This window comes from Salmo salar, chromosome 02, assembly GCF_965601325.2.
Source record: "Salmo salar chromosome 02, fSalSal1, whole genome shotgun sequence".
Classification (NCBI taxonomy): Eukaryota; Metazoa; Chordata; class Actinopteri; order Salmoniformes; family Salmonidae; genus Salmo; species Salmo salar.
The window spans coordinates 78,700,920-78,728,429 of NC_138292.1; the positions used below are offsets into that span (position 1 = coordinate 78,700,920).

At 44.3% G+C, this 27,510-nt stretch overlaps 2 protein-coding genes across 2 annotated transcripts; one reads left to right on the forward strand and one right to left on the reverse strand.

Annotated features, from left to right (window-relative positions):
- Positions 1-1,225: 1,225 nt before the first annotated feature.
- Positions 1,226-23,627, reverse strand: LOC106593107 (uncharacterized). Its single transcript, XM_045710288.2, has 4 exons — positions 23,558-23,627; positions 21,891-22,085; positions 20,938-21,054; positions 1,226-2,436 (listed from the first exon to the last, which is right to left on the reverse strand). The coding sequence occupies exons 2-4, from the start codon at positions 22,021-22,023 to the stop codon at positions 1,568-1,570; spliced, it is 1,119 nt and encodes a 372-aa protein (XP_045566244.2). The 5' UTR covers positions 22,024-22,085; positions 23,558-23,627; the 3' UTR covers positions 1,226-1,567.
- LOC106586285 (uncharacterized) lies at positions 23,625-27,493 on the forward strand. The gene is made up of 2 exons (XM_014173416.3): positions 23,625-23,772; positions 24,214-27,493. Exon 2 carries the CDS (start codon positions 24,324-24,326, stop codon positions 26,163-26,165), a length of 1,842 nt encoding a protein of 613 aa, XP_014028891.1. The 5' UTR covers positions 23,625-23,772; positions 24,214-24,323; the 3' UTR covers positions 26,166-27,493.
- Positions 27,494-27,510: the final 17 nt, after the last annotated feature.

Sequence of the window (27,510 nt, forward strand, 5' to 3'; positions counted from 1 at the left end):
TTATGCAGATTCTGTTACGTTACAGCCTTATTCTAAAATTGATTAAATGTCATGTTTTTCCTCACCAATCTACACACAATACCCCATAATGACAAAGCAAAAACAGTGTTTATAGATTTTTGCAAAATCTGAAAAAAATAAACTGAAATACCTTATTCAGACCCTTTGCTATGAGACTTGAAATTGAGCACAGGTAAATCCTGTTTCCATTTATCATCCTTGAGATGTTTCTACAACTTGATTGGAGTCCACCTGTGGTAAACTCAAATGATTGGACATGATTTGGAAAGGCACACACCTGTCTATATAAAGGTCCCACAGTTGATAGTGCATGTCAGAGCAAAAACCAAACCGTGAGGTTGAAGGAATTGTACGTAGAGCTCCGAGACAGGATTGTGTCAAGGCACAGATCTGGGGAAGGGTACCAAAAACATGCCTGCAGCATTGACGGTCCCCAAGAACACAATGGCCTCCATCATTCTTAAATGGAAGAAGTTTGGAACCACCAAGACTCTTCCTAGAGCTGGCTGCCCTGGCCAAACTGAGCAATCGGGGGAGAAGGGCCTTGGTCAGGGAGGTGACCAAGAACCCGATGGTCACTCTGACAGAGCTCCAGAGTTCCTCTGTGGAGAACCTTCCAGAAAGACAACTATCTCTGCAGCACTAGACCAATCAGGCCTTTATGGTAGAGTGGCCAGACAGAAGCCACTTCTCAGTTAAAGGCACATGACAGCCCACTTGGAGTTTGCCAAAAGGCACCTAAAGGACTCTCAGACCATGAAAAACAAGATTATCTGGTCTGATGAAACCAAGCGTCACGTCTGGAGGAAACCTTGCACCATCCCTACGGTGAAGCATGGTGGTGGCAGCATGAAGCTGTGGGGATGTTTTTCAGCAGCAGGACTGTGAGACAGGCCTTTTTGCGTTGTCATTATGGGGTATTGTGTATAGATTGAGGGGGAACAATTTAATCAATTTTAGAATAAGGCTGTAACATAACAAAATGTGGAAAAAGTAGTGCTTAAATGATCTGAAGAGACTTTGCCTACCAGGAGAGGCCGAAACTGTGGTTTACAGGTAACTAACTACATTAGAAACCTTACTCACCAGAGCTCTCACATTATGAAAACCACCCAAAAAGTTCAGGACAAAGACACACTATATATATATATATATATATATATATATATATATATATATATATATATATATATATATATATATACACACACACAACAACCTGCCAAATAAATTCTATACAATGTTTTGATTAAAACAGTGGAACAGGCCAATGGGCACCCTCTGCTCTATATAGGTTTGACCTTTGACCCGGTAGTGCACCATATAGGGAACAGGGTGTCATTTGCGACACAGTATGGAAAGAGGAGTGTTGAGGGCGGAGCTTCACGGGGGAGCTTCCCTTACCCTCACTCTCTCAGGACTTTTACAATGTCTTTTATTTTTTGTTCTTCGTCCGTTTCATTGTAGTTCATGATTATATGCAAATAAAATATACTTCAGTAAGCTCATGAGTGTGTCCCGTGTGTGTTTGGATATGTGTGTTATCCTAAGTGTTGTTTTTTGGTATGTGTGTTTTCTGGTGTCTTCCGAGGTGCCCGGATAGAATAAACCTCTTGCCGCAGACGGGGCAAGGGAAGGGTCTCTCTCCTGTGTGAATGCGCCGGTGTATCTTTAAATAGTTAGAATGGGCGAAGTTGGCCCCGCAGTCAGCACAGATGTAAGGCCTTTCCCCCGAGTGAGACCGTTCATGAGCCCTCATGTTCCCCCTCTGTGCGAAACCCTTCCCGCACACGGAGCAGCAGTGTGGTTTCTCTCCGGTATGGGTCAAGTAGTGGACTTTCAGGTCCCCAGAGCTGAAGAAGCTTTTCCCACAGTCGGAGCAGAGGTATGGTCTCTCTCCCGTGTGGCTTAGCCAGTGAGTCTTTAGGCCTCCTGACCGAGCAAAGGTCTTCCCACATTCGGTGCAGCAATACGGTTTCTCACCTGTGTGTGTGCGTTGGTGCCGTTGCAGCTTGGACTGGTTGAAGAAGCCTATCCCGCAGTCATCGCAGGTGTACGGTCTCTCTTCATTGTGCGTCAGCTCGTGGCTCTTCCGGTGTCCCGGCTCAGCGAAGCACTTCCCACACTTGCAGCAAGAGTAGGGTTTCTCTCCGGTGTGTCCTCGCTCGTGCCGAGCCAGCTTTGACGGTTTAGCGAAGATCTTGCCACAGTAAGAACAAGTGTAGTTGGGGGCCAGCTTCTTGATTCTGGTGTGGGTATTCTCATGTCTCTCTAGGTGTGATGGTCTGTCAAATGTCTTCCCACAGTCAGGACATGGATGAAGCTTCTTTGCGGCCTTCTTCTTCTGGTGTTGTGGGTTCCCTGTTGCCACGGTCACTTTTGGAAGATAGTCTGGGTCCGACTTTATCCTCTCCCCTATACAGATTGAATAAGACAGAGAAATAGATAAATACTTCATTTTTATTGAAGACCGTTCAGCAAGAGGAGACAGACAAGCACCTGGGGAGAACACTGAGAAAGGATTGTCGCGGGTGGGGATTAAACCCTGGTATCCATTGGGGAGAACAGTGAGAGGGGATTAAACCCTGGTCTCCATTGGGGAGAACAGGGAGAGAGAGGGGATTAAACCCTGGTCTCCATTGGGGAGAACAGGGAGAGAGAGGGGATTAAACCCTAGTCTCCATTGGGGAGAACAGGGAGAGAGAGGGGATTAAACCCTAGTCTCCATTGGGGAGAACAAGGAGAGAGAGGGGATTAAACCCTAGTCTCCATTGGGGAGAACAGGGAGAGAGAGGGGATTAAACCCTAGTCTCCATTGGGGAGAACAGGGAGAGAGAGGGGATAAAACCCTGGTCTCCATTGGGGAGAGAGGGGGGATTAAACCCTGGTCTCCATTGGGGAGAACAGTGAGAGGGGATTAAACCCTGTTCTGGAGAGGGGATTAAACCCTGGTCTCCATTGGGGAGAATTTAGAAAGGGGATTAAACCCTGGTCTCCATTGGGGAGAACAGTGAAAGGGGATTAAACCCTGGTCTCCATTGGGGAGAACAGTGAAAGGGGATTAAACACTGGTCTCCATTGGGGAGAACAGTGAAAGGGGATTAAACCCTGGTCTCCAGTGGGGAGAACAGTGAAAGGGGATTAAACCCTGCTATCCAGGGAGGAGAACAGTGAAAGGGGATTAAACCCTGCTATCCAGGGGGGAGAACAGTGAAAGGGGATTAAACCCTGGTCTCGAGTGGGGAGTCATACATGTGAGGTCCCGGGAGTTTTGCCACTCAATCATGGCTATGCCCAGATTATTACTTTATTGTTCCTAGAGGGGGGTAATGTTGTACGGTGTACAGAAACATCTGTACTATATGAAAAACGGTTCGGTACTAGAATTTTTGGACCTTTCGGTACTTCGGCCATGTGTTTCATGTGTGTACTGATTGAGAGGCTTGAGTAGTAATGTGTCTGAATCTTCTCACGGCCTCAGTAGCTAGCTAGGCTACCTGCGCATGTGATGGGGAGTCACCTAACACCGCGCAAGCCACTTTTGAGAAGTGGAGAGAGAGAGAGAATGCCAACAGCATGGCTTCTTTTAACAAAAACATCAAACCGGTATCTCCACGCCCACAACTTGTTGACAAAACTGACTCTGGACTCAAACTGGGAATCCTTTGTTTACAGAGCAGATGAGGGCCAGCCCAATGAAACATCTAAGCAAAAAGTGTTACAAAACAGAGCAGTGCAAGGGAGGTTTACTTCCAAAATGACCAGGGGTTGAATTGGGCTGGGTCCCACCTATGATCCAAATGAGAGCCAGATGGAGCTGAGACCCTTGGGTACCAGGGGACAACTGGCCACCTGGGGTAACTGGCCCCGCCCGCTGTAATTCACATTAAGACCATAAGATGTCACCAAATTATTTTCCCACTGCTCTTGCTCAACAAAAAATGTCCTCTGTCATCACAACTTTGAGATACTTAAACAAAAATGATTTTGTGGTAAGTTGATCTAATTTTTGTACATTTAAAAAAAAGTTGTAGATATATTCCAATGTTAGATCTATAATTGTTTAGAAAAAAATACAAGTAGGAAAGCCTTGAGATATAGTGCCCTCCACTAATATTGGCACCCTTGTTAAATATGAGAAAAGCGGGCTGTGAAAAAAAATAGGAATTGTTTATCCTCTTGGTCTTTCATTAAAAATATTCACAAATCTAACCTTTAAAGTAAAATAATTGAAAGAAAAAAATAAAATTCTTATCATAAAACAAATATTCTCAAATATGTGTGCCACAATTATTGCCACCATTTCTTTCAATACTTTGTGCAACCTAACCTGTGCCAAGATAACAGCTCTGAGTCTTCTCCGATAATGTGTAATGAGGTTAAAGAACACATGGCAAGGGATCTGAGACCATTCCTCCATATAGAATCTCTCCAGATCCTTCAGATTCGAGGTCCACGCTCGTGGACTCTCCTCTTCAGCTCATCCTACAGGTTTTCTATGGGGTTTAGGTCAGGACACTGGTATGGCCATGGTAAAACCTTGATTCTGTGGTCAGTGAACAATTTGTGTTGATTTTGAGTTGTGCTTTGGTTCATTGTCCTGTTGGAAGATCCAACCACGGCCCAGTTTAAGCTTCCTAGCAGAGACAGTTAGGTTTTGATTTAATATCTGCTGGTACATGATGGAGTCCATGATATCATGTATCCTAACAAGTTGTCCATGGCCTTTGGATGAAAACCAGCCCCACAACATCAAAGATCCACCACCATACTTCACAGTGGGATGAGGTACTTTTCTGCATGGATATCTTTCTGTCTACGCCAAACCCACCTCTGGTGTTTGTTTCCAAAAACCTCTATTTTGGTCTCATCTGACCATAGAACTCAGTCCCACTGAAAGTTTCAGTAACTTTTGGCAAATTGTAGGCGCTTGAGTTTGTTTGATGACAGCAAAGGCTTTTTTATGGCAACTCTCCCAAACAACTTGTGGTTATGTACTGTAAGGGAAAAAGTATTTGATTCCCTGCTGATTTTGTACGTTTGCCCACTGACAAAGAAATGATCAGTCTATCATTTTAATGGTAGGTTTATTTGAACAGTGAGACAGAATAACAACAAAACAATCCAGAAAAACGCATGTCAAAAATGTTATAAAATGATTTGCATTTTAATGAGGGAAATAAGAATTTGACCCCCTCTGCAAAACATGACTTAGTACTTGGTGGCAAAACCCTTGTTGGCAATCACAGAGGTCAGACGTTTCTTGTAGTTGGCCACCAGGTTTGCACACATCTCAGGAGGGATTTTGTCCCACTCCTCTTTGCAGATCTTCTCCAAGTCATTAAGGTTTCGAGGCTGACGTTTGGCAACTCGAACCTTCAGCTCCCTCCACAGATTTTCTATGGGATTAAGGTCTGGAGACTGGCTAGGCCACTCCAGGACCTTAATGTGCTTCTTCTTGAGCCACTCCTTTGTTGCCTTGGCCGTGTGTTTTGGGTCATTGTCATGCTGGAATACCCGTGAAGTTGTTCTGTCCCCTTAGCAGAAAAACACCCCCAAAGCATAATGTTTCCACCTCCATGTTTGACGGTGGGGATGGTGTTCTTAGGGTCATAGGCAGCATTCCTCCTACTCCAAACACGGCGAGTTGAATTGATGCCAAAGAGCTCCATTTAGGTCTCATCTGACCACAACACTTTTACCCAGTTGTCCTCTGAATCATTCAGATGTTCATTGGCAAACTTCAGACGGGCATGTATATGTGCTTTCTTGAGCAGGGGGACCTTGCGGGTGCTGCAGGATTTCAGTCCTTCACGGTGTAGTGTGTTACCAATTGTTTCCTTGGTGACTATGGTCCCAGCTGCCTTGAGATCAGTGACAAGATCCTCCCGTGTAGTTCTGGGCTGATTCCTCACCGTTCTCATGATCATTGCAACTCCACGAGGTGAGATCTTGCATGGAGCCCCAGGCCGAGGGAGATTGACAGTTATTGTGTTTCTTTCATTTGCGAATTATCGCACCAACTGTTGTCACCTTCTCACCAAGCTGCTTGGCGATGGCCTTGTAGCCCATTCCAGCCTTGTGTAGGTCTACAATATTGTCCCTGACATCCTTGGAGAGCTCTTTGGTCTTGGCCATGGTGGATAGTTTGGAATCTGATTGATTGATTGCTTCTGTGGACAGGTGTCTTTTATACAGGTAACAAACTGATATTAGGAGCACTCCCTTTAAGAGTGTGCTCCTAATCTCAGCTCGTTACCTGTATAAAAGACACCTGGGAGCCAGAAATCTTTCTGATTGAGAGGGGGTCAAATACTTATTTCCCTCATTTAAATGCAAATCAATTGATAACATTTTTGACATGCGTTTTTCTGGATTTTTTTGTTGTTATTCTGTCTCTCACAGTTCAAATAAACCTACCATTAAAATTATAGACTGATCATTTCTTTGTCAGTGGGCAAACGTACAAAATCAGCAGGGGATCAAATACTTTTTCCCCCTCACTGTAGGTGGTGTCTGATCGTAATTTGAGACTTTCTGACCCCAAGACCCAATTAAGGTCTGCAATTCTCCAGCGTTGATCCTTGGAAATTTTTGGGCCACTCGAACCATCCTCCTCACTGTGCGTGGGGTCAATTTAGAAACACGTCCTCTTCCAGGCCGATTTGTTAACATCTCCAGTTGCTTTAAACTTCTTAATTATTGCCCTGATAGTGGAAATTGCCATTTTCAACCATTGAGCTATTTTCTTATAGCTATTTCCTGATTTGTGCAGCTCAACAACCTTTTGTGGTTACGTAGCACTTTCTAAGGCTTCCATTGGCTCTCTAAAGCCTTCAGAAAGTGGATTGAGGCGTCTTCTGTCTCTGGGCAGAGTATAGTAGCTCAGTTTGTCAGTGGTCTGCCTGGTGACAAAGAGATTGGATATGCGCATTCACGTGAGCACGCTGTTTTTTCTTTTCCTCTTTGAATGAATACACTATTGTCCGGTTGGAATATTATTGCTATTTTACGAGAAAAATACCATAAAAATTGATTTTAAACAGCGTTTGACATGCTTCCAAGTACGGTAATGGAACATTTTGAATTTTTTTGTCTCGAAATGCACGCACGCGTTACCCTTTGGATAGTGACCTGAACGCACGAACAAAACGGAGGTATTTGGACATAACTATGGATTATTTGGAACAAAAACATTTCTTGTGGAAGTAGCAGTCCTGGGAGTGCATTCTGACGAAGATCAGCAAAGGTAATACCATTTTTCTAATAGTAATTCTGAGTTTAGTGAGCCCCGAACTTGGCGGGTGGCAAAATAGCTAGCCGTGATGGCTGAGCTATGTACTCAGAATATTGCAAAATGTGCTTTCGCCGAAAGCTATTTTAAAATCTGACATAGCGATTGCATAAAGGAGTTCTGTATCTATAATTCTTAAAATAATTGTTATGTATTTTGTCAACGTTTATGATGAGTAATTTAGTAAATTCACCGGAAGTTTTGGGTGGGAATGCATGTTCTGAACATCACATGCCAATGTAAAAAGATGTTTTGGGATATAAATATGAACTTGATTGAACAAAACATGCATGTATTGTATAACATAATGTCCTAGGAGTGTCATCTGATGAAGATCAAAGGTTAGTGCTTCATTTAGCTGTGTTTTGGGTTTTTGTGACTTTTTTTTTTGTCATTTAGCAGACGCTCTTATCCAGAGCGACTTACAGTAGTGAATGCATACATTTAATTTAATTTCATGCATTTTTTTTTTGTACTGACATATATGCTTGCTTGGAAAATGGCTGTGTGATTATTTGTGTCTATGTACTCTCCTAACATAATCTAATGTTTTTCTTTCGCTGTAAAGCCTTTTTGAAATCGAACAATGTGGTTACATCAAGGAGAAGTGTATCTTTAAAATGGTGTAAAATAGTTGTACGTTTGAGAAAGTTGAATTATGACATTTTGTTGTTTTTGAATTTGCCGCCCTGATATTTCACTGGCTGTGTCCCGCAGGTGGGACGCTAGCGTCCCACGTAGCCCATAGAAGAGCGAGAATATTTATATTTGTCAAATGGCAGTCAAGTATTCACCAGGATAAGACCCTCTATGTATTGGAAAGGAGCTCATCACCGTGCACTTTCACCACCCTGTTCATAACTTACCTCGCCTAATAAATTGCATGGTTTCCTGAGTCATAGTGAGAGGACCACACACCATATCATCACGTGACTCCAAGTTTACTACGATATGGTTGTTATATAAATATTTGCGCATAAAGGCGTTTCCACTGCCATTTCGCACATAATTAACTTTACCGACACAAAACGATCCCACCATGTCGAAAGAACAAATTATCTGTCTGCATTTATAAAATTGTAACAAAACTTCCTGTTTCCATCAGAGCTGTCGTGGGGCTAAATGTAACAAGGGTCAGGTGTAACAGGTAGAAGGGTCAGGTGTAACAGATAGGTCTATATTATATTCACTGTCCTTGGTTGGCTGAGTGCCAGTGGACATTTTTTTGGGGGACATTCAAGTCATCAATATTTATTTATTTTTATTTTACCTTTATTTAACTAGGCAAGTCAGTTAAGAACAAATTCTTATTTACAATGATGGCCCAGGCAAAAGGCCTCCTACGGGGACCTAGGCTGGGATTAAACATTTAAAAATATATAGGACAAAACACACATCAAGACACCACAACTCTACATAAAGAGAGACCTAAGACAACAACACAGCATGACAGCAACACAACATGACAACAACATGGTAGCAACACAACATGGTAGCAGCACAAAACATGGAACAAACATTATTGGGCACAGACAATACATCACATGTAGCAACAAGACCCCTTGACTTTTTCCACATTTTGTTATGTTACAGCCCTATCCTAAAATTGATAAAATAAATAAAAACCTCAGCAATCTACACACAATGCCCCATAGTGACAAAGCGAAAACAGGGTTATACATTTTTGCAAATGTATTAAATAAAAAACAGAAATACATTATTTACATAAGTATTCAGACCCTTTCCTATGAGACTTGAAATTGAGCTCAGGTGCATCCTGTTTCCATGGATCATCCTTGAGATGCTTCTACAACTTGATTGGAGTCCACCTGTGGTAAATTCAATTGATTGGACATGATTTGGACAGGCACACACCTGTCTATATAATGTCCCACAGTTGACAGTCCATGTCAGAGCAAAAACCAAGCTATGAGGTCGAAGGAATTGTCCGTAGAGCTCCGAGACTGTGTCGAGGCACAGATCTGGGGAAGGGTACCAAAAAATGTCTGCAGAAATAAAGGTCCCCAAGAACACAGTAGCCTCAATCATTCTTAAATTGAAGAAGTTTGGAACCACCAAGACTCTAACTAGAGCTGGCCACCCGGCCAAACTGAACAATCTGAACAATCCTCTGTGGAGATGGGAGAACCTTCCAGAAGGACAACCATCTCTGCAGCACTCCACCAATCTGGCCTTTATAGTAGAGTGGCCAGACGGAAGCCACTCTTCAGTAAAAGGCACATGACAGCTCTCTTGGAGTTTGCCAAAAGGCCCCTAAAGACTCTCAGACCATGAGAAACAAGATTCTATGGTCTGATGAAACCAAAATTGAACTCTTTGGCCTGAATGCCAAGCAACACGTCTGGAGGAAACCTGGCACCATCCCTACGGTGAAGCATGGTGGTGGCAGCATCAAGCTATGGGGATGTTTTTCAGTGGCAGAGACTGGGAGACTAGTCAGGATCGAGGCAAAGATGAACAGCGCTAGGTACAGAAAGATCCTTAATGAAAACCTGCTCCAGAGCGCTCAGGACCTCAGACTGGGGCGAAGTTTCACCTTCCAGCAGGACAACGACCCTAAGCACACAGCCAAGATAACGGAGGAGTGGCTTCGGGACAAGTCTCTGAATGTCCTTGAGTGGCCCAACCAGAGCCCAGACTTGAACCCGATCGAACATCTCTGGTGAGACCAGAAAATAGCTGTGCAGCAATGCTCCCCATCCAATCTGACAGAGTTTGAGAAGATCTGCAGAGAAGAATGGGAGAAACTCCCCAAATACACGTGTGCTAAGCTTGTAGCGTCATACCCAAGAACACTTAAGGCTGTAAATCGCTGCCAAATGTGCTTCAACAAAGTACTGAGTAAAGGGTTTGAATAATTATGTAAATATGATATCATTATTTACATTTTTTACATTTTTAAACAGTTTTCTTTGTCATTATGGGGCATTGTGTGTAGATTGATGAGGGGAAAAAAGAGTTTAATACATTTTAGAATAAGGCTGTAACCTAACAAAATTTGGAAAAAGTCAAGGGGTCTGAATACTTTCCGAAGGCATTGTATGTGCTTTTGTCAGTATTATATTGTTTAGGCTAGTATATTATATCATGAAAATAAAGGAGAGCCGCACACTCTAGGAGCTCAGATGCAAAAATTGAATTACCAACGTTTCGACATCCAAGCTGTCTTCATCAGGGTATATTACATTTACATTTACATTACATTTAAGTCATTTAGCAGACGCTCTTATCCAGAGCGACTTACAAATTGGTGCATTCACCTTATGATATCCAGTGGAACAACCACTTTACAATAGTGCATCTAAATCTTTTAAGGGGGGGGGGGAGGTTAGAAGGATTACTTTATCCTATCCTAGGTATTCCTTAAAGAGGTGGGGTTTCAGGTGTCTCCGGAAGGTGGTGATTGACTCCGCTGTCCTGGCGTCGTGAGGGAGCTTGTTCCACCATTGGGGTGTCAGAGCAGCGAACAGTTTTGACTGGGCTGAGCGGGAACTGTGCTTCCTCAGAGGTAGGGGGGCCAGCAGGCCAGAGGTGGATGAACGCAGTGCCCTTGTTTGGGTGTAGGGCCTGATCAGAGCCTGAAGGTATGGAGGTGCCGTTCCCTTCACAGCTCCGTAGGCAATCACCATGGTCTTGTAGCGGATGTGAGCTTCAACTGGAAGCCAGTGGAGAGAGCGGAGGAGCGGGGTGACGTGAGAGAACTTGGGAAGGTTGAACACCAGACGGGCTGTGGCGTTCTGGATGAGTTGTAGGGGTTTAATGGCACAGGCAGGGACCCCAGCCAACAGCGAGTTGCAGTAATCCAGACGGGAGATGACAAGTGCCTGGATTAGGACCTGCGCCGCTTCCTGTGTGAGGCAGGGTCGTACTCTGCGAATGTTGTAGAGCATGAACCTACAGGATCGGGTCACCGCCTTGATGTTAGTGGAGAACGACAGGGTGTTGTCCAGGATCACGCCAAGGTTCTTAGCACTCTGGGAGGAGGACACAAGGGAGTTGTCAACCGTGATGGCGAGATCATGGAACGGGCAGTCCTTCCCCGGGAGGAAGAGCAGGTCCGTCTTGCCGAGGTTCAGCTTGAGGTGGTGATCCGTCATCCACACTGATATGTCTGACAGACATGCAGAGATGCGATTCGCCGCCTGGTTATCAGAAGGGGGAAAGGAGAAGATTAATTGTGTGTCGTCTGCATAGCAATGATAGGAGAGACCATGTGAGGATATGACAGAGCCAAGTGACTTGGTGTATAGCGAGAATAGGAGAGGGCCTAGAACAGAGCCCTGGGGGACACCAGTGGTGAGAGCGCATGGTGCGGAGACAGATTCTCGCCACGCCACCTGGTAGAAGCGACCTGTCAGGTAGGACGCAATCCAAGCGTGGGCCGCGCCGGAGATGCCCAACTCGGAGAGGGTGGAGAGGAGGATCTGATGGTTCACAGTATCAAAGGCAGCAGATAGGTCTAGAAGGATGAGAGCAGAGGAGAGAGAGTTAGCTTTAGCAGTGCGGAGAGCCTCCGTGACACAGAGAAGAGCAGTCTCAGTTGAATGCCCAGTCTTGAAACCTGACTGATTAGGATCAAGAAGGTCATTCTGAGAGAGATAGCAGGAGAGCTGGCCAAGGACGGCACGTTCAAGAGTTTTGGAGAGAAAAGAAAGAAGGGATACTGGTCTGTAGTTGTTGACATCGGAGGGATCGAGTGTAGGTTTTTTCAGAAGGGGTGCAACTCTCGCTCTCTTGAAGACGGAAGGGACGTAGCCAGCGGTCAAGGATGAGTTGATGAGCAAGGTGAGGTAGGGGAGAAGGTCTCCGGAAATGGTCTGGAGAAGAGAGGAGGGGATAGGGTCAAGTGGGCAGGTTGTTGGGCGGCCGGCCGTCACAAGACGCGAGATTTCATCTGGAGAGAGAGGGGAGAAAGAGGTCAAAGCACAGGGTAGGGCAGTGTGAGCAGGACCAGCGGTGTCGTTTGACTTAGCAAACGAGGATCGGATATCGTCAACCTTCTTTTCAAAATGGTTGACGAAGTCATCCGCAGAGAGGGAGGAGGGGGGGGAGGGGGAGGAGGATTCAGGAGGGAGGAGAAGGTAGCAAAGAGCTTCCTAGGGTTAGAGGCAGATGCTTGGAATTTAGAGTGGTAGAAAGTGGCTTTAGCAGCAGAGACAGAAGAGGAGAATGTAGAGAGGAGGGAGTGAAAGGATGCCAGGTCCGCAGGGAGGCGAGTTTTCCTCCATTTCCGCTCGGCTGCCCGGAGCCCTGTTCTGTGAGCTCGTAGTGAGTCGTCGAGCCACGGAGCAGGAGGGGAGGACCGAGCCGGCCTGGAGGATAGGGGACAGAGAAAATCAAAGGATGCAGAAAGGGAGGAGAGGAGGGTTGAGGAGGCAGAATCAGGAGATGGGTTGGAGAAGGTTTGAGCAGAGGGAAGAGATGATAGGATGGAAGAGGAGAGAGTAGCGGGAGAGAGAGAGCAAAGGTTGGGACGGCGCAATACCATCCGAGTAGGGGCAGAGTGAGAAGTGTTGGATGAGAGCAAGAGGGAAAAGGATACAAGGTAGTGGTCGGAGATTTGGAGGGGAGTTGCAATGAGATTAGTGGAAGAACAGCATCTAGTAAAGATGAGGTCAAGCGTATTGCCTGCCTTGTGAGTAGGGGGGGGAAGGTGAGAGGGTGAGGTCAAAAGAGGAGAGGAGTGGAAAGAAGGAGGCAGAGAGGAATGAGTCAAAGGTAGACGTGGGGAGGTTAAAGTCACCCAGAACTGTGAGAGGTGAGCCATCTTCAGGAAAGGAACTTATCAAGGCGTCAAGCTCATTGATGAACTCTCCAAGGGAACCTGGAGGGCGATAAATGATAAGGATGTTAAGCTTGAAAGGGCTGGTAACTGTGACAGCATGGAATTCAAATGAGGAGATAGACAGATGGGTCAGGGGAGAAAGAGAGAATGTCCACTTGGGAGAGATGAGGATTCCAGTGCCACCACCCCGCTGGCTCGATGCTCTAGGGGTATGCGAGAACACGTGGGCAGACGAAGAGAGAGCAGTAGGAGTAGCAGTGTTATCTGTGGTAATCCATGTTTCCGTCAGCGCCAGGAAGTCTAGGGACTGGAGGGTAGCATAGGCTGAGATGAACTCAGCCTTGTTGGCTGCAGACCGGCAGTTCCAGAGGCTGCCGGAGACCTGTAACTCCACGTGGGTCGTGCGCGCTGGGACCACCAGGTTAGAGTGGCAGCGGCCACGCGGTGTGAAGCGTTTGTATGGCCTGTGCAGAGGGGAGAGAACAGGGATAGACAGACACATAGTTGACAAGCTACAGAAGTGTTGTTTCTTGTATTATTGTCTCTTGTGTCTTTAGAGAACTGTTTCACTTTGATATCCTTTTTCTTCTGTCCTGATTTTCTCTTTCTTTTCTTCTGTTAACTAGATATTCTTTGTTGTTCTTCGTTAGCTAGCTAGCTTCTTCCAAAAGAGTCCCTAGCAACTGCTTAGCAACTGGTAAACAATTCAGCTAGCTAAGATAACTACAATTATATGAAAAATAGTTATTTTTCAAAAGCCTATCTTCTTTGTTTGTTGCTTGTTTTTTCTCCTCTTCAGTCTTGCAGTTTTCTTTTGCTTTTTTCCGATGTACTTCACTCTAAAAACCATGTAAATTTCAATATTTGTAGGAGCTCATTTATATAGTATAGTGCATGCTCTTCAACCGATCGCTGCCTGCACCTGCCTGCCCGTCCAGCCTCACTACTCTGGACGGTTCTGACTTAGAATATGTGGACAACTACAAATACCTAGGTGTCTGGTTAGACTGTAAACTCTCCTTCCAGACTCACATCAAACATCTCCAATTTACAAAATAGCCTCCAATACCCTACTCAATAAATTGGATGCAGTCTATCACAGTGCCATCCGTTTTGTCACCAAAGCCCCATATACTACCCACCACTGCGACCTGTTCGCTCCTGTTGGCTGGCCCTCGCTTCATACTCGTCGCCAAACCAACTGGCTCCAGGTCATCTACAAGACCCTGCTAGGTAAAGTTCCCCCTTATCTCAGCTCGCTGGTCAACATAGCAGCACCCACCTGTTGCACGCGCTCCAGCAGGTATATCTCACTGGTACCCCCAAAGCCAATTCCTCCTTCGGCCGCCTCTCCTTCCAGTTCTCTGCTGCCAATGACTGGAACGAACTACAAAAATCTCTAAAACTGGAAACACTTATCTCCCTCACTAGCTTTAAGCACCAGCTGTCAGAGCAGCTCACAGATTACTGCATCTGTACATAGCCCATCTATAATTTAGCCCAAACAACTACCTCTTCCCCTACTGTATTTATTTATTTATTTTGCTCCTTTGCACCCCATTATTTCTATTTCTACTTTGCACTTTCTTCCACTGCAAATCTACTATTCCAGTGTTTTCCTGGCTATATTGTATTTACTTCGCCACCATGGCCTTTTTTGCCTTTACCTCCTGTCATGACGTTGGCCTGTGGGTAAGGTTTATGACCCCCCCATAAATACCTTTCTCCCTTCCCCTCTCTTTCTGACCCTACTGAAGGACTTGAATAGCCTGTGTTAAATATAGAGAGTCTGGGAACATCAAACAAATGGGGAAAAGGAACCATATTTTGGTAATAAAACCAGTTGGAAATATGCTTGGGAACGTAATGAGTATGGTTGTCATCTGAGACATTATGACTGATGACAGGACGACATAAACTGTACCTGAGAAAGTATACACCCTCTAGTTATCAGAGTAACATGGAATTGTTATGCAATTGAAATGTTTGATATTGAAATTGTTAGGAGATTAAATGTAATTTTAGCTTCCAAATGAGAGAATTGGGTTTTCATAAGGAAAGTGCCCTGCTTGATCAGTGGCCCATCCCTGTGAAGAGACAGGGGTTATAAACGATGAAACACATCCTTCCCCCTCTCCACTATATAAGCCTTTGACGAAAAGATAACCATGGTTCCAGTACGTGAGGTCTGCAGCCTCTACGTTAGAAGGACACACGTCAAGTACAGAACTAAGCCAACCTCGGCGTGAGCTTTGGTGGCGAGTGGTATGAACTTTGAGCTTATTCACTACAGAAGTGATACTTCCTAGCCGTTGAGTTAGCAGCGGCCGCTGTAGACGGGGGCTAGGAAAGGACGGACGACGGATCCAGTCTAACAGACAGACAAAGATACCACCACGTATCCAATTTACCACCAGAGACATTCTTCCGAGGACAGGAAGATCTGTTGGCCAACCCGGCCAGCATCTACGACCAATCTACCAAAGCACAGCTCAGAGTAAATATTTATTGCATTTTCCTTTTCCAATTGGGCGGTAATTTAGAATGCGTAAGATAATGTATTTACGATAGCATAGCTGCTGTTTCTTTGTTCCTAAGTCCTCCCGCTCTTTCATTCAAGCCCAACCCCCTTTCCTTTGTGTAACCAGCCATCATGTATGACATCATTTGTATTCGGTGTATTTGTAATTCTGAGTGATTAGTTTAGGTATTTAGTAAATAAATAATTTTGTATTGCTGATTCAACTTGTTAGCCAGGGTTCGTGAAGATAGCCAAGAATTTACAACTTTCATTATGAGACTGAAAATAAGACAAGGGTTAATATTGACTGCTATCGATGTAAAATATTACTAAGTATTTTAAGAGTTTATTCGGAAGATAACGGCTCTATAAACGTTCTTCCGTGGTGCCCCGACATTCTAGTTAATTACATTTACATGATTAGCTTAATCAGGTAATATTAATTACAGAGAAAGGATTTTATAGGTTAGCATGTCATATCACTTCATCCGGCATAGCCAAAGACACGACACTCCCTTATCTCACCTCATTTGCTCACTTTGTATATAGACTTATTTTTCTACCATATTATTGACTGTATGTTTGTTTTACTCCATGTGTAACTCTGTGTTGTTGTATGTGTCAAACTGCTTTGCTTTATCTTGGCCAGGTCGCAATTGTAAATGAGAACTTGTTCTCAACTTGCCTACCTGGTTAAATAAAGATTAAATAAATAAAATAAATAAAAATAATCACAAACACTGCGGGATGACTCATTTTTATAGTGTCAAAAGACACACAGGTGTCTGTAATCATGGCCAAGTGTGGCCTAATATCATTGGTTAATTCTCAAATATTAAAATGGCATACAAACAACAGCATACCAAAAACAAATGGATAGCATACGATCATAGATTCATTTTAGACTACACACGCTTACAAACAATTACAATGGCAAAGTCACAATAATCACAAGAATGGCTTCAGATCAAAGTCTGAATGGCTTCAGACCGAAGGGTGCAAGGGTCTTTAAATTAAAGATCCAGGCAGCCTCTCGTTTTAACAATAAATTATCAAGGTCACCCCCTCTCCTAGGGATGGTGACATGTTCGATGCCAATATAACGCAGAGACAAAATCGAGTGGTTTGCTTCCAAAAAGTGGGCCGCAACTGGGTAAGTCGAGTTTTTGCACCTAATGGTGCTACGATGCTCTGAGATACGTACGTACTTTTAATTCGCGCTTTGTTTTACCCACAATTTTTACCACAAGGACAAGTTATAAGATAAATAACTGCCTTAGTGGAGCATGTAATAACACCTTTTGATAGGGATCGATTTCCCTGTTTGAGTGTTTGAAGGATCTACATTTGAAAGTGCCATTTGTAATGGCATCCAGTAGGGGCGCAAATAGACGTTGTTCGGGAATATCTTGGGGTGGTAAATCAGAGTGTACCAATTGATCTCTGAGATTTCTGCCCCGCGAGAATACGACCAAGAGAAGGTCCGAAAACACATTACCGAGACTATCATCTGATTTTAGAATGTGCCAATGTTTGTGAACGATTCCCTTAATTTGTTCAGAGCACTTTGAATAGCGGGTAGTGAGAACGCAAGAATGCGTCTTTTTGTGAGACTGACCTTGAAAAAGGTCATGTCTCGTTTTGTTTTGAATTTTCTCAATTGCAATATTAATCTGATCATTTTTGTACCCCCTCTCCTTGAATTTTCTTTGCGTCTCAGCCATATTTCTGTCGAAATCTGATTGTTTAATGCAAATTCTTTTGATTCGACAGAATTGGCTGTAGGGCAAACTATTTTTCAAGGGAAGTGGGTGACAACTGTCAGCCCTCAACAAACTGTTAGGATCAGTAGGTTTCCTGTAAAGATCAGTGGGTGACATCTATCAGCCCTCAACAAACTGTTAGGATCAGTAGGTTTCCTGTAAAGATCAGTGGGTGACATCTATCAGCCCTCAACAAACTGTTAGGATCAGTAGGTTTCCTGTAAAGATCAGTGGGTGACATCTTATCAGCCCTCAACAAACTGTTAGGATCAGTAGGTTTCCTGTAAAGATCAGTGGGTGACATCTATCAGCCCTCAACAAACTGTTAGGATCAGTAGGTTTCCTGTAAAGATCAGTGTATAGAACATTGTCTTCACACAAGATCAGAAGATCAAGAAAACTGATTTGACGTGAATCAGATTGCATAGTAAATCTCAAATGTTAAGAAAAGCATAAAACGCCTGGAACTGTTTTGCATCACCCCTCCATAGAACAAAAATATCATCAATATACCGTTTCCAAATAATGATGTTAGGCAAGAAAACATTTTTGAGAGGATTAAAAATAGACTGTTTCTCCATGTAACCCACATACAAATTAGCATAGTTAGGAGCCATGGGGGATCCCATAGCAGTACCCTTTGTCTGAATAAAGAAGTAATTTAGAAACATGAAATAGTTGTGTGAGTACTATTTCAGCCAATGTTATAATGCAGGCACTGGAAGGTAGTTCATTCGGGTCACGTTGCAGAAGAAAATGTTCCATAGCTTCAATACTGCGCTCGTGTGGAATATTTGTGTATAACGACTCAACATCAAAAGTAACTAACAAAGTATTCTCAGGGAGAGGATCAAGAGATTCAATGATAGAGATCATACTGCTGGTGTCCTTTACAAAGGATGGGAGCTGTTCTGAGATCATACTGCTGGTGTCCTTTACAGAGGGGAGCTGTTCTGCAAGTGGTCTAATAAAAAAGTCAACAAAAGTCGATACAGGGGCTGTTACTGCATCAATACCCGCTACAATAGGGCGCCCTAGAGGTTTTGTAACATTCTTGTGTAATTTCGGCAAAGTATAGAAAGTGGCAATTTTGGGGTGTTGAATAGCCAGAAAGTTGTGTTCTTTTTGGTTATCTGACCAGAACTTAAATACCTATCTAGGACAGTAAAGATAGTATTCTGAAATTGGGAAGTGGAATCACTTCTGAGTTTCTTGTAAAAGCTGTTGTCAAGTAGTTGTCCATGACACTCATTTACATAAGCTATCCTATCCATGAGTACAACCGACACACCCTTATCAGCAGGACCAATAAGGACTGACGTATCGGATTGTAAATCAAGCAAAGCTTGTTTTTCATCCTGAGGTAAATGATGGAAAGATGTGGACTCCTGTTTGTTAAGGAAATGAGCAACATCTTTTCAACAAGTCTGCAATACGTTTCAATAGAGTGACTGTGATTGGCTGGATGTACAAAATAACTGTTACTTCTAAAAGGAGTCAGAGTATGTGCAGGTGAGTAACCTACTGGTTCAATAGAAATGCCACGATTAGGGGAGCTAAAGTATTCCCTTAAACGGATGTTTCTAAAAAACTTAAACATGTCTACCTAAACATCAAAATCATTGCACTGTGTTGTAGGCACAAAAGATAACCCTTTATTAAGCAAAGAGACATGGGCAGGGCTCAATATCTTGCTTGATAAATTAAAGACACTCAGTCCCGTGGGTTCTGGGACCATGTGAACGGTCCCCTCTGCCTCTGATAGTCGTTTCTTCTTACCCCGTCGGGTGCGGCATCTCGTCGGTGCGCGTGCCTGCGGCCACCTCCGCCCAGTCTCTCGTTGAATAAAAAACTGCCACTGGAAGCCGATGAGGCGCTGGTTGTAGACTGTTGGTCAGACGGGGGTGGATGGAAGTAAGCGTCATCCCTCCTGCGTCTGCCATGGAGAGGAGGAGCAGGACCTCCTCTGTCAGGGTTTCTCCAGAAGTAGACTTTATCCCTGGCCTGGTCTTTTTTGTCTTGGTTGAATTTCTTGATTTGAAGTTCCTTTATTTCTGTAGACAACTTGTCCTGGAGCGCTTGGTTAGTTTTCATCACTTCATTGAATATGCCATCATCATTAACAGCTATTTGTACAGCTGTGCGTTTGTCTTTAATCGTGTTATCCATTTCAATAAAATCCACCAGTTTTGTTTTTTAATTGCAGACAGCACCTTGCTGTTTGTATTTCAACGAACATTGCATGGAAAATATGGGAAAATCCAACTGACAAATCACACTGTCATTCAGTAGAGGCTGCTGATGGGAGTACGGCTCATAATAATGGCTGGAACGGAGCCAATGGAATGGCATCAAACACATAGAAACCATGTGTTTGATTTATTTGATACCATTCCACTGATTCTGCTCCAGCAATTACCACGAGCCCATCCTCCCCAATTAAGGTGGCACCAACCTCCTGTGCTGTCATCGTATCTTTGGACTCCCTGACGATGGCCATGCTGCCGAAACACGCCAAGGTTTTAAATCTTTGTTCTATTGAACATGCCGTAACAATAAATGCATTTTAATGATATAAAGAGTGCCTTGGTCCTTCTTGTTTCTTTGATGACAAATTAACCGCTCTACCAAAGAGCGCCCATCTAACCGCTCTACCAAAGAGCGCCTATCTAACCGCTCTACCAAAGAGTGCCTATCTAACCGCTCTACCAAAGAGCGCCTATCTAACCGCTCTACCAAAGAGCGCCTATCTAACCGCTCTACCAAAGAGCGCCCATCTAACCGCTCTACCAAAGAGCGCCCATCTAACCGCTCTACCAAAGAGCGCCTATCTAACCGCTCTACCAAAGAGCGCCTATCTAACCGCTCTACCAAAGAGCGCCTATCTAACCGCTCTACCAAAGAGCGCCTATCTAACCGCTCTACCAAAGAGCGCCCATCTAACCGCTCTACCAAAGAGCGCCCATCTAACCGCTCTACCAAAGAGCGCCCATCTAACCTCTCTACCAAAGAGCGCCCATCTAACCGCTCTACCAAAGAGCGCCCATCTAACCGCTCTACCAAAGAGCGCCTATCTATAGAGACCTACTATTGTGTATCCTAGCAACCCTTCCTTCCTTCGTCACAAATCACACTGTATCGATCATGATGTTGTTGTGATATGAACATTATTATGACACTAGCTTTCTCCCGACACCCCACAGGCCCACCCTATAACGGGTGGATTCAGTGACATAAAACAATCTGAACGTTGCAGATAGAAATGGAATGAAAGGAGCTGACGTGATTCCCTATTCCCCCTCAAGGTCAACTCTGGACCTCGAAGCCAGTTCCACTGCTTGTTTTCATTTTCCCCCTCTAACCAGGGTAGTTGAATTATCCGGTAGAACAGAAGACCAGCAGGCTCCGGACCTCGTAGGGTAAGAGTTGAATACCCCTGCTTATTCAATCTGACAGGCAATCATTTCTGTTCGACACCATAGATTTCTACCTGATCCGAACTTACATCCTCTGAACAGGCCTCTGGACTTACCTGGGTAAACCATTTCATCTTCCTCTGCTTCTGCTTCATCATCTTCCTCCTCCTCTTCTTCTTTGATAATCATATTAAATCTGGGTCTTTCTGCCACGGTGAGACCTGGGAGGTGGTCTGAAATAACCAAACCAATATAATTAATTGCCAGCTAATACTGTAATGCTGGAGATGCACCGTTGGGGCCCTATGTTCCACTAGCAACTGAAGGGAATAAGTAAGGGAGAATCTCAGTTTAATTTGCTTGATTCCTTGTGTCCTCCTTGCTTCTTTCTCAAAACCCATTGGATGAGTTCAGAGGTCCCTCCCCTCTGACCTTTACATCCGATAATTTTTCAGAAGGAGAGAGGATGCGAGGAATCAAGGAAATGTAATTGAGATACTCCCTAAGTCAACATAATGCTCTGGTTAGGCCTACCTCTAGGTGGGATTCTCCCTAAGTCAACATAACGCGCTGATTATTTATTTATTTATTTAACCTGTATTTAACTAGGCAAGTCAGTTATGAACAAATTCTTATTTACAATGACGGCCTACACCGACCAAACCCAGACGAAGCTGGGCCAATTGTGTGCCGCCCTATGGGACTCCCAATCACGGCCGGTTGTGATACAGCCTGGATTCAAACCAGGGTGTCTGTAGTGACGCCTCTAGCACTGAGATGCAGTACCTTAGACCGCTGCGCCACTCGGGAGGCCAAGTGGTTAGGTTTACCTCTAGGTGCCTCTACTGTTATCTTTGATCAGTCCCGGATCCAACTCTTTTTTTCATAGTATTCCATTCATAATCATTTTGTTCACTGCTTTATATTTTTTACACTACTAACCTCTCTCTCCCATAGGTACAGATCTAGGATTAGCCTAATCTCCCCCAAGCCTCTCTCATTGGTGTGAGAAATGCAAAACTGACCCAAGATCAGTGTCTAGGGCCAACTTCACGCAACATGGACTCACCTGGGTCAGCCATGTCACTATCTCCCTCCTCTTCCTCTTCCTTCACAGTCACACTGGGTTCAGGTTCTGGGGCAGTGGGACTAGGAAGGTAGTCTGATTCTGACTCAGACCCGGGGTTCTCGACAAAATCCATTTCTGAATCCTGCTCTGCTTTTGGGCTTGTAATTGTGTATTCTAGTGTAGATCCATGATTATCTGTGGGTTCAATGACACGTACACACAATGATGTGAGGTTATTTAACACAGGGTTTCCCAAACTGGGTCCTGGGGCCCCCCATGGGGGCACGTTTAGATTTTTTTGCCCTGGCACTACACAGCTGATTCAAGTATTTGTGCTAGGGCAGAACCAAAACCTGCATCCGGGGGGCCCCAGGACCCAGTTTGGGAAACCCTGGTTTAACAGGCATGCACTCTTAAACCACAGCCTCATGGCCTGTTAACACAGGTGTGCCTTATTGTTAATTAAGGGCGTGGCATCAGGTATAAATGTTTGGCCATCAGTTCAGTCAGGGGATTCCCTTGCTGGTGTTGGTTGGTGCGCCCTGGAAGGATGGGAGTGGTGATGGCATGCATGCATGCATGCATGCATGCATGCATGCATGCATGCATTTATTTATTTAAATCAGTTGTTTTATAGCAATGCTCTTATTCCACCTAGAACCGGTCTTCTGTGGACACGCCCTGGACACTGTCAAGGCTGCTAATAAGGACTACTTGCATTGACTGTTTTTTTTAAACTAACACCCTTTCACTGACTATACACACACTCACCACATAAGCTGCTGCTACAGCTCAGTCTTATGTATCTTGATGCCTAGTCATTTTATCACCTTACCAGTATGTACATAATTTACATGGTATCCCTGCACATCGACTTGGTACTGGTACTTCCTGTATATAGCAATGTTAATGTTATTCACTGTATTTATTCCTTGTGTCACTATTTTTATAGGACCCCGTAAGTAAGCATTTCGCTGTTAGAGGCAGGTGACAAATCACATTAGGATGTCTTGTTTGTTGATTTAAAGCAAATTGTCAGCAACTGTCTCTAACCTTGGTCACTGTCTTATAGGCATACTACAAAAATTGATTTATTTTTATTTTACCAGGTAAGTTGACTGAGAACACTCATTTACAGCAACAACCTGGGGAATAGTTACAGGGGAGAGGAGATGAATGAGCCAATTGTAAGCTGGGGGTGATTATTGTGCATTTGAGAATGAACAAAAAACGAAAATTGTTTTTGCAGCATATCTTTGAATTTTCATGCTCCACCCCTGATGAGAACCTGTTGTGCAATTGCTTAGTGCTAGTTATTTACCAGAGGACCTCGCCTCATTAAACAGGGGGCGTAGATCGGCTAGCTTCAAAGTTTCATAGTGTTACAAATGCAGGTTTTTGACCGTCACACTCTAATTTACATGTGATTGTATTATCATAGACACAAGGAGAGAAAAGACGCTAAACAAGATTTATAGTGGTGATGCTACACAATATTAGCTAACTGAGCTAGCTCTCGCCGAAACTGACCCGTCCTTTTCGTAGCATTAGACATCTAGCGTTCTGGTATGTAGTGGGTTGGGTGAGCACCTTTTCAATATAGCTGCGTACACTTAATTGCCCGTTAAAACAAAATTAGTTAACTAGCCAGCTAGCTAGTTACTCACCTCGACTTCTATAGCGGATGTTTAGACTGGAGATCTACGTCGACATTCGATTGTTCTGGCCTGAGAGCGCAGACATACAGGAAGTTGTTGCCTTGTCGTCGATTCCTCTAGACTGCAACTGTATTTTTCTCTCAATATACAATGTAAAACGCAAAAACTTGAGCAACAAGACAACTTTATCTGGACGCACAGAAGAACCACTAAGCGAAAATAAGGTGATAATATTTTAATGCCACGCAATATAGTCGTAGAGATAATTGCTAGCTAGGCTGGCTAGCTAGCCAGCTAGCTATAACTACCGACAATGGGTCCGAGTAGCTATAGCTACCAACGTTTATAACCGATATCTAACTCGAACCCTACATTGAATCCCGAATTAACCCATAGCTCATTATGCACTTAGCTATGTAGCTAGAACTGAGAGGATTGGATAGGAGTCTGTTTGCAATACAGCAATAATTCCACCAGCCTGGCCTTTCTAAGGGCGAGATAGAGTACAGTAGTAGAGCTACTAGGCTATATTGCTTAGCTGCAACACCTATCAGATCAACACACGTCTAAGGGGTATCTTGTCTAACAATCACCTGCAGTTGGGCCCATGACAAAGTATTTATTTAATGGTAATTAAAGGAGTATCAAATTATTTTATTCTTCAGGAACAGAGGACAACGAGTGAAAGACCTTGGAGTAGCTTACTAGAGAGCACCGAACGAATTTCAGCTGTTCAACAACTTCATCGTTTCTGATACCGCGTGAGCAGGACAATATGAATCGTGAAAGAGAAACGTTGATGGATGAAATCGAAGAGAGTTTATGGACTTTAACAGAGGACAATTTACGCTCCCTTTGTGAACGCAGTGGAATAGGTGGCAAGGATGGATCCGAAATGAAAGGAAAGAATCAACGAGCACTACGGCGTAAAATCATGGAGGAAACATGGGAAAATGAGGATTTAATGAAATCTGAGGATCGGGGAATGTCATGGTTACTCCAACTGAAAGAGGACATCAAAAGGATACAGGATGCTGGGGGTGTGGCTTCCAGACAATCAGCGTCAGTGCATGTGGACAACGGTGCACAAGGAAGCTGCGATGCAGAACGTAAAGAGGATGGAGGGAATCTTTATAGTTACCAGAACAACCCTCGCCTGTCCCCCTTCCCAGAGTCCCCGGGTAGTGCTTCACTTGGACTCGAAAGCAGGAAAACACCGGGGCTGAGTGGAACGGTGAAAGGAGGAGAAGAGGAGGAGGAGGAGGAGGAAGAAGATTTGATTGAGGCAGCAGAGAAGAGTGTTAAAAAACGCCAGCCGAAACGCACAGTGAAGAAACCCCACTGCTGCTCAGACTGTGGCAAAAGCTTCAGTCACAAAAGTCATTTGACTGTCCACCAGCACACGCACACCGGAGAGAAGCCTTACCACTGTACGCAGTGCGAGAACAGTTTCTACTGCTCGTCTTATCTGATATCACACATGCGAACGCACACCGGTGAAAAGCCCTACCGCTGTTCCGACTGTGGGAAAAGGTTTGGCCAATCGAACGCCCTTAAGCTACACCGCATGCGAAGGCACACCGGCGAGCTGCCATTCTCTTGTTTAGAGTGTCCGAAACGTTTCGTCACGTCGGCACACTTGAAATCCCACCAGAGAGTCCACACGGGAGAGAAGCCCTACCACTGCTCGGACTGCGGGAAGAATTTCTCCCACTCGAGCGCCCTGAGACTCCACCAGAAAACCCACAGTGGAGAGAAACCTTTCATATGCGAATGTGGAAAGAGCTTCATTAACTGGGCCCACTTAAACTCCCATCAAAGATCCCACACCGGTGAGAAGCCTTACTGCTGCGAGCAGTGTGGCAAGTGTTTCTCTGAATCCGGCACCCTGTCAAATCATCAGAGAACCCATACTGGGGAGAAGCCTTACAGCTGTGATCAGTGTGGGGAGAGGTTCGCTCAGTCGGGATCTCTGACGATCCACCAGAGGACACACACAGGAGAGAAGCCCTACGCCTGCGATCAGTGTGAGAAGAGGTTCATTACCTCTAGCCACCTGAGACGCCACCAGAGGACTCACACTGGAGAGAAGCCTCACCTCTGTGATGAATGTGGCAAGAGCTTCACGCGGGCCGGAGCCCTGGCGAGTCACCGCAAAACACACACCGGAGAGAAACCCTACAGCTGTGATCTGTGCGGGAAGAGTTTTGTTCAGTCTGGGCAGCTGACGAGCCACCAGCGCACACACACAGGAGCCAAACCGTATGGCTGCGATCAGTGTAGCGAAAGATTCACTCAATCAGCCACCCTAGCCAATCATCAACGAACACACACGGGAGAGAAGCCCTACGGATGTAATCTGTGCGAGAAGAGCTTCGCTCAATCGGGGCACCTAAAAAGTCACCAGAAAGCCCACGCCAGAGGAGGAATGTGTCCTCTTCCAACCCTCTCCTCTCCGGCGTCTGTTCCGGTACCTTCTGTAAGTTCTAAATGGTCCAAAACTCAGCTGCCGGACTCCTCAGCCACACCAAGTTCTGAAACCACACCACCAGTGTTCTATGTGAACACTGGCTACCCGCTACACACAGCACCTTCTACTACTAAACCCCCTTATTGACCTGTTTTCTGCACCAGTGGGTGTCAAACCTCTCCTCAGGGATGTTTCGGGTATTTGATCTATTCCAGAACTAGTACATCTGATTCAACTAGTCAACTAATCATCAAGCCTTTGACTAGGTGAATCAGGTGAGCTAGTTCAGGAATACAACAAAGTTGTGAAACGTCTGCGGGTGTCCAAGGAGAGGTTTGAAAAACACTGCTCAACACTGTGGACACTATGGGGCGGTTTCCCGGACACAGATTATAATTTAAAAAATAATTTAATAGAGATTCTCCATTGAGCTTGTTTTTTAGTTTTGGGCTAGTGTAGTGGGGTAATATTTATCATAGATGCATATATTATATATACCTCACATGCGACTTGTAATAAGACCACAACAACAACAAAAAAGCATTTAGTTATCTGACTCCATAAGATAAATGGCAATATGCAAGAGACTATAGTTAGTGTTACAAGACATTCTTCAAGGCATGGTCAGAGAGAGAAAGAGGGAGACAAAGAAACCATGACCCATAGCTCATGGGAGAGAGAAAGAAATTGAGAGAGTATCTCACCACAGCAGTTCAGGAACCAAAAAAGAGAGAGGCAATGAATGTAAGACCTTTTATAATGTCAGAGTTGTTTGAATTCAAAATCTGAGTTGTTCACCATTAAAGGAAACATATTCACTTCCTCAATGCTCTTTATTAAAGAGTGTTTCTTTTAGCTTTTTGTAAAGCTAACCTCCAATCAGATATCATACCTACAGACCTGTAAAGACAACAGAACCTCTGCTTGTCAGAGGTCTGACAATGGGGTTGGAGAATAACACAGAGAAGATGACACAGAGGACATTCTGGCTTGCAGTTGATAAGAAGGGTCTCTTCTGGGGCAGGCCTGCCCTGAACTAGTATTAAGCGTTGTCTCGGAAACCGGCTCTATGGGCTCAACAACATCATACTGACCTGTTTCAATGTCATAGACCATGTCATAGTGAACTGTGTGTGGAGTGGTGGATGTTTGGGTGAGTGGGGGGGGGGGGGGTGTTGAGGGTTGTATCTTTCATGTACTCCCATTATCAATTAAATTGTTATAATGTAGAATGTTTTAACAATAGTAGGTATGTATTCATGTATTCAATTGATCAATAAATTCAACCCATTATCTTCTCAACAATGTCAGCGTATCACCTTAATTGTTTAGTATACTTAATATATATAATCTGTTTTAATATAAGTGCATTGAGTGTGGGAAATGTGCTCTACAAAATATAATTATTGTTATTAAAAAATTATGAAACGACTCGTAAAACTGGAATAAAGGATTCATCTCATAATAATATACAAGGTCAAGCACTTTTCAT

Coding starts and splice junctions, on each gene's coding strand:
- LOC106593107 (XM_045710288.2), bottom strand. CDS start 22,023: ATGGATTTTGTCGAGAACCCCGGGTCTGAGTCAGAATCAGACTACCTT. Junction 21,055..21,890: donor TAGTGACATGGCTGACCCAG/GTGAGTCCATGT, acceptor TGGTTATTTCAG/ACCACCTCCCAGGTCTCACC. Junction 2,437..20,937: donor AGATGAAATGGTTTACCCAG/GTAAGTCCAGAG, acceptor CAATCTGTATAG/GGGAGAGGATAAAGTCGGAC.
- LOC106586285 (XM_014173416.3), top strand. CDS start 24,324: ATGAATCGTGAAAGAGAAACGTTGATGGATGAAATCGAAGAGAGTTTA.